This window comes from Oreochromis niloticus, linkage group LG23 (assembly GCF_001858045.2).
Source record: "Oreochromis niloticus isolate F11D_XX linkage group LG23, O_niloticus_UMD_NMBU, whole genome shotgun sequence".
Taxonomy (NCBI): Eukaryota; Metazoa; Chordata; class Actinopteri; order Cichliformes; family Cichlidae; genus Oreochromis; species Oreochromis niloticus.
Genome location: NC_031986.2, coordinates 23,245,757 through 23,255,767, shown reverse-complemented (window position 1 = coordinate 23,255,767; position 10,011 = coordinate 23,245,757). Strand labels below are relative to the sequence as shown.

At 42.8% G+C, this 10,011-nt stretch overlaps 1 protein-coding gene across 2 annotated transcripts; it reads right to left on the bottom strand.

Moving 5' to 3' along the window:
* Positions 1-559: 559 nt before the first annotated feature.
* Positions 560-9,741, bottom strand: igfbp5a (insulin-like growth factor binding protein 5a). 2 transcript variants are annotated; one of them, XM_013276346.3, is made up of 4 exons: positions 8,891-9,741; positions 4,000-4,229; positions 3,620-3,739; positions 560-3,491 (listed from the first exon to the last, which is right to left on the bottom strand). In XM_013276346.3, exons 1-4 carry the CDS (start codon positions 9,216-9,218, stop codon positions 3,360-3,362), a joined length of 810 nt encoding a protein of 269 aa, XP_013131800.1. In that variant the 5' UTR covers positions 9,219-9,741; the 3' UTR covers positions 560-3,359. The 2 variants fall into 2 exon arrangements, with proteins under 2 accessions (XP_013131800.1, XP_005458047.1); XM_005457990.4 differs by having other exon boundaries at positions 4,036-4,229.
* Between the last annotated feature and the right edge of the window lie 270 nt (positions 9,742-10,011).

Here is a 10,011-nt window from a genome sequence, read left to right as displayed (position 1 = left end):
GCTGCCAAAAAGAAAAAATAATGAAAGGTTGGCTTGTGATCCAGCCCTAACTATATGATTTATCAAAAAGGAAAGTTTTAAGCTTAATCTTAAAAGTAGAGAGGGTGTCTGTCTCCTGACAGGAGAGGGGCCTAATAGCTGAAGTCTTAACCTCCCATCCTACTTTTGGAACCATGAGTAAGCCTGCAGTCTAAGAGTGAAGTACTTTATTGGGATAAAATGGTAGCGTGAGGTCTTTAAGACATGACACAGAATAATTGTTCAGGGTCTCAGAATTCTAGATCTCACAGAGAGCCGATGAAAACAAGGTAACTTCTCTTTGTCATCCCATAAGTGCTCTCGCTGCAACAGAGAGCAGCGAAAGCCACTCAGTGATGTCACAGAGAGCCGTTCTGCTTTGACAGCAGATGGAAACCACCTGCGTGAAGAATCACACGGCTGTCTTTAACAGCGTCAAGGTCACAGAGATAGCAAAACGCAAAACACACAACCACTGACTCAACATGTTAACCATGGAGGCCCCTCATTAAATACTCATGACAAAAGTGCAGACGTACAGTTTTTGTGAGTACATGAACTTTATTTAAATAGTGATTAGCCTTTACAAAAAACAAACAAAAAAAAGAGTACATCAATTACACGCCTGATAAATATTTCACCATAATGTTCACATTAAAGTGTTCAGAGTGTTACTGTGTTGTTGTGTTTACACGTGTGCCTGAATCAACAGCATGAGAGAGGTTTGCACTGAGAAAAACAGGCTGATGTGCCGCTGTCAGTGTTCCCCAACCATTGTGATAAAGCGAGGAGACATTTCTATATTTCATTGATTGAACACTAGGATTACGCAACAAAATAAACAGGAAATTAGGCAAATGCTTGACAATAGAATAAATCTTTTCCTCTATCGTCAGAGCAGCACTTTGACTGGAAGATCATGATAGTGTTTGTCAGCAACCGACTGAAGAGTGAAAACCACATCCACACCTAAAATTGTTTTCCTCTTTTGGGCTTGATCTGTCCCTCATCCAACAGCTCTGTGGAGCCACATGCAAATCAAAATTCAAACTGGTGTGGGGCAGAAGGCACTTGAATTTACATAAAAACTCAGCGACCTTGCTCTTCGCAAAATGAAGTACCCGATGAACCCTGAGAGCAAGTCACCATTGGCCAGCACATTTGCCTGTGTGGTGGCAGTGAAGACCCTTCACATGGAAAAAATAATCAATGCGGGGCCTTTGCATATGATTTGTGTGCGAGCTGTGAAGGGAAATGCACAGCACCGAGTCTGGCAGACAGTAGTTTGAGCAGACTATGCTCATGTGAACTGAAATCAGAGCTTTTGAGAAGCTGAGAACTACAAGGGTATGGTACGCCTAGCACACACACACACACACACACACACACACATACACGTACAGTCACACTCAGGAGCATGCACACATACTTTATACATACATTTACAAACAGTGGAAACAGCTGTCTGGAAAGTGAAAGTTCTATGGGTCTGTCTCAGCTTACACCAACATCAAAAACAGAAAATTAAGAATGTGCATGAATCTGACAATAAGAGAACTAACAGGTTAAGATGGCAGGACCTAATGTCCTTCCTCATGAGGGCTTAATTTATCAAAAATGCAACCTGCTTTATCATGGAACATCCTGTTTCACAAGCATACAAAGCTCGGCTGAGAGTGGCACAAGCTACAGGTAAGTTTAGTCCAAGTGCACTGGAGGACAAAAAAAAAGATATAGACTTAGCTGATTAGGGTGAATTTTATAGGTTTCTTTTTCTTGGCTTCAGGCAACCAGTTGAGACAAGAGGAAATTACTACTCCCAGCGCAGTAACAATCTGGCACATAACCCACCCCTGCTAAATCGCAAACCCTTGTTTTTGTACAGATTAAGCAATCAACACACATAACTTGTTTAATTAGAAAGTGTTGCAGACACTGGTTTCCTTCCTTTTTTTTTTCGATCTGCCAAGCTAACCAGCTGCTATCTCTAGCATCATATACAAAACAATGATCCGAGTCTATGCTACTAATCTTCTCATATAACTTTAATTGAAAAAGCCAAATAAATGTGCTGTCTAACTAAAATGCCAAACTTCATTAATGCTTGTCAGCTTCTCATAGCAAACCTTTTCATTTCTGGATCTACGTCGATCATAAAATTAGCTGCATGACCATAATGAAAAAAGTCGCTGTTAGCTAATTTTGAGCCTGACTAGTACCAGTAGACTGAAGAAGTTACTTGGATAAGTGATGAAGTGTTTCTCCCACTGAAAATGGTATGTCCAGATGAACAGAATCAACCCTTTGGGAAGTAACAGTAGACACCTACAGCCAACTTAGTCACTGTATCACAATGCGTATACTTCCTTTAAGACACTTCCATGTTGTACATTATCTGCATTTACACTCTGCATTCATTTAGACAGACTAGATATTGTGAAAATGTACAAGTTATCAGTCATCAGACCACAAAATAATAAATTCTTCATCACTGAAGATATTCTTCTAAATTAAATGCAGATAAATTAGTGCCTGACAGATATAAGAGTTTTAAGACTGATATCGATAGGGTGATATTTTCTTTACATTCAGACTCTCCCATCTCTGCTTCGCCTATTTAAATTCAAATGTATTTTTATGCCATAAATTCTGATTTGATTGGCAAATAGCTCATATAAATTAGTGCCTGAAAAAAAAGCAAAAAATTTGCCTGTGTCAGCAACCTAGCTTGCATTAGTTATTTGTATTTCCCCCCATATGCTCAAATTTTTAAACATGATCAGACATTAACCATTCGGGTACTTGTAGAACCCTTAATTTCGCACTCAAAATAACAATGGAAGTTATGTAAGTACTTGATTTGTGACACAGTGAGTATTAGACGATATTCCCACTTAGCCACCTAGCATATTTATCATCACCATGGCAAATATATAGATATAAAAAAATATTGATATTTAGCCACATTTAAAATATGTCTTGTCTTTTCTTGGAATAAATTCTATAATAGTCGTAGCACACAACATACTGTCTCTATATGATCTATGGTTATGGAGAGATGAGGTGTTAGCTAACCTCAAAAATAGTACACAGTCAGTGGGAAGCCAGAATGGAGCTTTACATGTGCAGATTCACTTAAGCAAGCTTTTTGATTTGGCTCCCTTTACAAAATTAAAAAAAAAAAATTAAAAAATTAAAGATGATAGAGTCCGTCACACCTGAACATATACAGTATAAAACCATTTGTGCCATATTTTCCTGATTGTCAGTCATAAAGTGTGCTAGCTTGATTGGCAGGCTTTACAAAGAAATAGGGCTCAATGAGTACAACTGGTTTGCCCTCATTCATTGCTGTTGTTGTCGAGATCTTTGCACTGCAGTTCTCCTCCAGCGTAGTTGATGCTGGGGATTTTGACGCCAAACTGGTCTACGCACCAGCAGATCCCCCTTTTGCGACCGCGAGATGGCTTGCACTGTGGGTTAAGAAAGCAAGACTGGAATAAGGAACTTGTTTTTCATTCATTTGTTGTGGCATTTTGACTTTGTTAGACTGTCAGATATCAAAGTAGCAGTGCAATCCAACTTTTTGATACATTTATACCTGTTTGCGCTTGAAGAAGCCCTTCTTGTCACAGTTGGGAACGTACAGCGAGAGAGCAAAGACCTGAGAAGTGTCTTTCATGGCCTGGATGACATTATCTAGTTTTCTTCTGCAGGGGCCCTAGAGTCACACAGAATATAAATCTAAATGTCTGCCTGATTACAACGCATATACATGCAAAATATTTCAATTCTGGTTAAAAATGATCTGGAAAATTTGAGAAGCCTGAAGCAGTATGCACTATCTGATTTTGTAGAGCCAAAGTTTATTCATTCAGAGGAAATATGGTAAAAAATAAAAATAAAAAATTGCTCCAAATCTTGCAAAAAAAACAACAGATCTTAGTCAGTGTTTTTTTTTTCTTTTCTAATTTTATTTACCTTGGTATGCATCTTTGTAATCTCTACATCACTTACAAAATCAGGATCCAGTTTATCTACGCTGAGTGGAGCCAAGTTGCTGGCAGGCCCAAGCTTGGCCAGCTGCTTCTTACGGTCCTTGGCCTGCCTCATGGCCTGGAACTTGCGACTGCTAATGTGATCTCCATATAAGGGCACCTTTGTTTGTGGTGGGACTGGGACACGTAGCATGTCATCATGAGGCTGTCCACCTATTTGGGAGGCAACAAGACACAAAAGAGGCGGATCACTTATTAGTTTTCTGAAAAAAAAAAAGTGTTATTTACACCAAAATGCATTGCGGCTATGTTCGAGGCCTCATGTGTTCCTTTGGTATAAAACATTTGCTATTTTTGGAAAATTTCGAAAGCCTTAAAAACCTGTTGCTGCTGGATTTCAGAGTCTGTTGGAGCATTATTACTGCCAACAACATAACACTGAAGAATGTAATTTAGCACAATAAAACTAACAATTTTTGCACTGAACCAAAAAGTGTATTGCACCATGCTTGGGCATGTACAGATGCGTGTTTCTCCAAGAGCTAATAAAGCAGCAGTACTCAATCTTTTTCTGGCATGTCCTGCTTTAGGAGCTGAAAAAAGTTCTGAGTTTCCCAACTCACTTTTAGTATAGTAACTGGTAGAGCCCCACCAGTATAGAGGATGTAATACAGGATTTTTAAGACAGGTAACAATATCGATATTTGGTGATTGAAATATCCTATATGTCGGCCAATATATTTTTTCTTTCAGGTATACAAAGCATGCACAATTTCCCTAAAAAATTGCTAAGTGAGTCATTAATAAGATAATGAGACAATGCAGTTTAAAAATAATCTTATCATGGCAAATTGAGGATGACTCGTTTTAGCCTTTGTTCCGCTCAGATCAGCTGGTTGTTGCGTTGCAAAACATGTTGTGCCAATCTGGAAGTTGCACAGTGCCCTCTGGTGGACAAACTGCACAACATCAACACTCATAACATAGTTGAAGGGTGTTTCTTCCATCTCTTCTTTACTTATTTGAATTTTCATTAATCTACTTTTATAAATACAGATACAGTTAGACTGGCAAAGAGTGACTATATATCACAAACATCAAACAATATTCTTACACATGTAACATGTCTGCCTGTGTCAGAAACCTAGCGAGCATTAATCATTTTGTATTTGCTGTTGATGTTCAAATATTTCACAATGAGCAGACATTAACCATTTGGTTACTCATCGAACCCTTGAGTATGAAAACATTTATGCACTCAAAATAAAAGGTCTTTTAATGATCTTTGGGTATGAATAGATGTGTTAGCTAACCTGAAAAACAGTACACAGTCAGTGGAAAGTGAACAAAGTGTGCGACATCACAACTTATAAAGTGGTTGAATGGCAATTCTCGTGTTTCTTCTTTACCTTTTAATTTTTAATTTTATCAGCTGTTATAAATGTCAATAATGGTCAAACAAATGCCAGCATGATGCTTTCAATTGCAAAAAGTTTCACTAAATCTTTTTATGCTGCTCCTCTACACCCCAAAGTTGGGGAACCAAACAAACAGATTTGGAACCCAACAACTGTAAAGCATGTCTCTGTTAAACACGACTTCTTTTTCTGCAGAAGTTTGAGTCACACAGGACTACTGTTCAACATTTCATCTGCAGTCGGCAATGGTGGGTCATTTCCACTGGAAGCTTACAAGTTAAAGACGAAAAACAAAACAAAAACAGCAGTAGTAATCATTCCAACAAGTCAACAGCTGTAATATTAGTCCTGTGTGAACATGGCTCGACATGATGGGTCAAAATAAAGAGCACTGTGACTGTTCCAACCTGTATTTGTAGCTTCTTGAACTGCCAAATTAAAAAGCTTATGAGGGCACAAGACAGCAGTGTCCAATTTGGAAACGTCACAAAACAACGTGATGATTTCACTTGCCCCAGCTAAATGCTTATTTAGCACAGTTAGTGGCTACCAGCCAGATTCAGATTGGATGTGTTGACATACGGGACAACATAAGCTACATTTATGGCAAGTCAGGCTGCCAGTTTGGGGTATATGTAGACCAGGGGTTTTAAAACTTTTATAGCAAGTGACCTAAATGAGATATTTAGTCTCACCCTGGCACCCATGGCCATGAAAACATGCTATTACCCTTGTCATGTGGCAAGCCACCAAAAAACAGCCGCAACCCATTTTGGGTCCCAACCCCCACAGAAAGCTTCATGTACAAGTATCTTTCATCTGTGCAAAAACACTGCTCTGTGCTAAATTTTCGGGAGTCGCACAAACCTCAGCACTCGCCCCTCTCCCTTGTCCCCACCCTCAGCCACAGTGACTGCACTGAGGCCAGAGTGAGTGACTGTGGCTATTTTTTCCCCCCAAACAGCACTATAAACTGATATTTCATCGAGTTTCTGTCCTGAAACATGCATTAGCTGTGCATGTGTCCTAAGCCCCCGTTGGCCCATTTCCACTGCTGTGTCACGCACTTGTTTCCGCTTTCGTTTTGGGAGATTGAAAACTCCACATATAAACCTCTGTAGTCCTGCCAGTGACGTGATCGCTAAGCTACTAAGCTAACTGAGTGGTGAACTGAGGTTGCTGTGTAGCTACAAATGATGCTTAAAACCTCCCATACTCAGAGCGATGATGATGAAGCTCATGATGATGATGTCATCCATTCATTCCCCTTAATGACAGGTTCTTGGAAAAAAGAGATTCCCCCTAGTTTCCTGCTGACAATGTTTTTTTTCTCTCTCTCTTTCCCCAGAGAAAGCTGAGGCAGCTCAGCGCCAGTATGTCCAATCAAGTCTTCACTTGTTAATCCCCAAGCTTGTCTAATCTGACGTGTGCTGACTGATCACATCTTTCGCTTTTTTTCCCCCTTTCTTCCTGCCTTTTTTCCTCTTCGTGATCCTGGAGAGCTATGCAGCTCCCTGCAGGAATTAATGACTTAAAAAAAATCTTTTCCTCATCTTCATCTATCCAATCTTTCCATGTATTCTCCCTTACCACATCTGTCCAGATGTTACTCTTACACATCCTTTCAAATGTAAAAACTAGATTGTCCCTATTTTTAGCTGTTGTTATGACTTGAATGCCAGCTTATGTCACAGGTTTTCTGCTCTCTGACACACAGCAAATATGGAAAATGTGGTCAGACTGCACACACGAACACTTGTGCATTAATGTAGCTGTACATGTCTATTATGAATGCATATATGCACGCATATCCACAGCCCAGGGTTGTCAGGTGTCTCAAAGCATTTTTTTCTCTATGGGGCATGTGCTCATGAGTGTGCATGTGGGTTTTTTTTGTTTAATTTATGTGTCAACAGAACGCCCAGCAGGAGATGGGGAGTTAATGATGAAGCTGACTGCCGGGCAGACAGACGGGGGATCAGAAACCCACGCTCAGCCTGCATTCTGCTGAATCACTGCACAGCCGGGGCCTGCCTGCAGCGCCGAACCGGAGAGAGGGGGAGGGTGGGGAGGGAAAAGACTGTGTATAGATGTGAAGAAGAGGAGACCAGGACGGGACTAACAAAGAGTGATGAGAGGGAGCAAATAAGTAAAGGTGAGCGGATCCATCCAGATATCGATAGTATCGATACCGACGCTGGTATCGGTATTGGATTGATACTAGTGATAGGATGGATGCTTTGTTTCTATCCTCTATCTTCAGTGTGTCGTCCACTGAAGATAGACACTGCACAACACTAATTGAAAGACTGCACTCACTGTAAGCACATGACACATTTCTGGCTCGGGATCAAAGCTGACCTTCAGTTCAAAAGTAAGATTCTGATTCACACTCTTTTCCCATCTTCCGCCTCTTGTTACTGGACTTTATGCCAATATCACACAGCAAGAAATTTTTTGGTTCTTTTTTTTCCCTTGCTCAGCCCACTGGCGTTTAAACCAGAGTGGGAATATTTATGTTTCCACTGAAACTCTGCAGGAAAAACGGAGCAAGAGATAGAATGGAAACGGTGAATCGTGGGGATGGTGGGATATTGAGTGAGGTGGCGGAGAGAAGGAGAAGAAGAAGAATAGGTTGGAAAAGCTGAAGAGGGACAGCAGCCAGGCAGGGAAAGAGGAGAAGAAGGCTGTGTGTTGGGACAAAAACAAAGGTGGGTCAGGTGTGTGAGAAAAGGCACAGGTGGTAGACGAACTGACAAAAGAAAGGAAGAAAGGTCTAAAGACAAAAAAAAGAGACAGGTAACCATAGAGGAAGGTATGTGGGTAAAACATGATTTCACACCTTGAAGACCGTGAGTGCAAGCTAAGGCAGCTCTGCTGGAGCCACAGAGGAGCCTCGCTGAGAACCACCTGTAATCTTCTCCCTTTTTATGTCGTCTGACTGGAAGAGGGAGGGGAGGAGAAGGGGGACGCCGTTGATTTATGGCTTGCAGACCCACAAGGGCCCTATAATTGATCGCCACGGCACACACCAACTGCTGAAAGAGTTCACGGGGGTCAGCTCACGTGCTGAGGTGACTCCCATCAGCCCCTCAGAATCAAACTGAGTAGAAACAAAGTTGCAGGACAACGGAGAGCGCAGTGAGATCATTCCTCCTTCTCGCTCTCTGAAAGGGAGTTTGTGCATCTCTTGTGGGCTTCATCAAAATTCCTGCACTGTCAAGGGAGGAGTAACATCTTTCTCCAGCTGTTTACTATTTCTTTGCACCGTCAGATCTTTGGGTGAAGCAAGAATTGCGCGTGATGACACTATCAGAGCTGTCACGGAGAACATGGAATTGTTACTGCTGCGTAACCCACATTTCCCATTTGTCCCTTTATCTTTAAACTAACACACACAGCACTAAGAGTAACCCGTTAAACGTTCCCTTCACAGGTAACCCTCCACAAGCCTACCTTTTGACGCCAGTTTGTACAACTTCTCGTTCCTGCACACCCCGCGGCCGTGCAGGAGCGCGTGCAGCGGCTTCTCCTCTCCGTTCTTGGGCAGGCAGCGGAGCCCGCGCGTGCACGGCCCCGTGTACACGCCGCACGGCTGGCCCTCTTCGAGCGCGCAAGTCATGCAGCACCCGCAGCCGGGCTCCTTCACCGGCTGGCAGCCCACGGGCACCGGCGGGCACATGGACAGCACCTTCTGATCGCACGGCTCGCACGGCACGTAGGACGAGCCGCAGCCGGCGATGCTCAGCAGCGGAACCAGCAGGAGGGAGAGGCGCATAGGCATGGTGGGTGCGGGTCTCGAGTGAAACTGCGTGGAGTGGAGTGGAGTGGAGTGGGCGGTCGGTGGAGACGAGTATCAGCTAAGCGTTGCGGAGAATCCTTTCTTTGTCGCTGGTCTCAGTCCGAACATCAGGCGGGTGCGAGTCGTATCCACAGGTGCCTCTGCGCGCTCACTCGTGAGTGTCAGCGCATCCGATGCTCGCGTGCTCTCTCACTCTGCCGTCCTCCTTAAAACCCCGCAGAGTTTTAAGGACTCAAACAAACAAATGAAATTATCCAGACACCACGTAAATCTCCCTTAAGTGATGCCCGGTTCCGTTTACGCGCAGGCTGCTCCTCTTCAAATGAGAAAAGGAAAAAAAAGAAAGCCTGCTGATTCCTTCTCTCTCTCTCTGTGTGTGTGTCTCTCTCTCTCACTGTAGGTTACTTCGCCCGCGCAGATTGCGAGCAGAATGTATAATCTGCGGCTTTGAGCTTGCCTTTTAAAAAAGAAACTGCCGGAGGCGAAGCCTGTAACGACGGGTATGTCAAACAACGCGTGGAGGGGAGGAAGAAGGGGGGGGTCAGAGGGAGGCGCACTTGTCAAGTCCATGCGCTGAGATGCTGATTTCACAGGGCGGGTGCTGGCATGCCTCCAGATCTGCCAGATATGAGACGATGCTCCCGTAGGCGACTCAATGAGACCTTATCTTTCTCACTGCACAGTTGCCATTTACATACGGTCAGTTTGAAAAGATGAATAAGTCCGCTTAAAATCTAAAGCAGAGTTGTCAAACATAAGGCCTGGGGGACAGAAG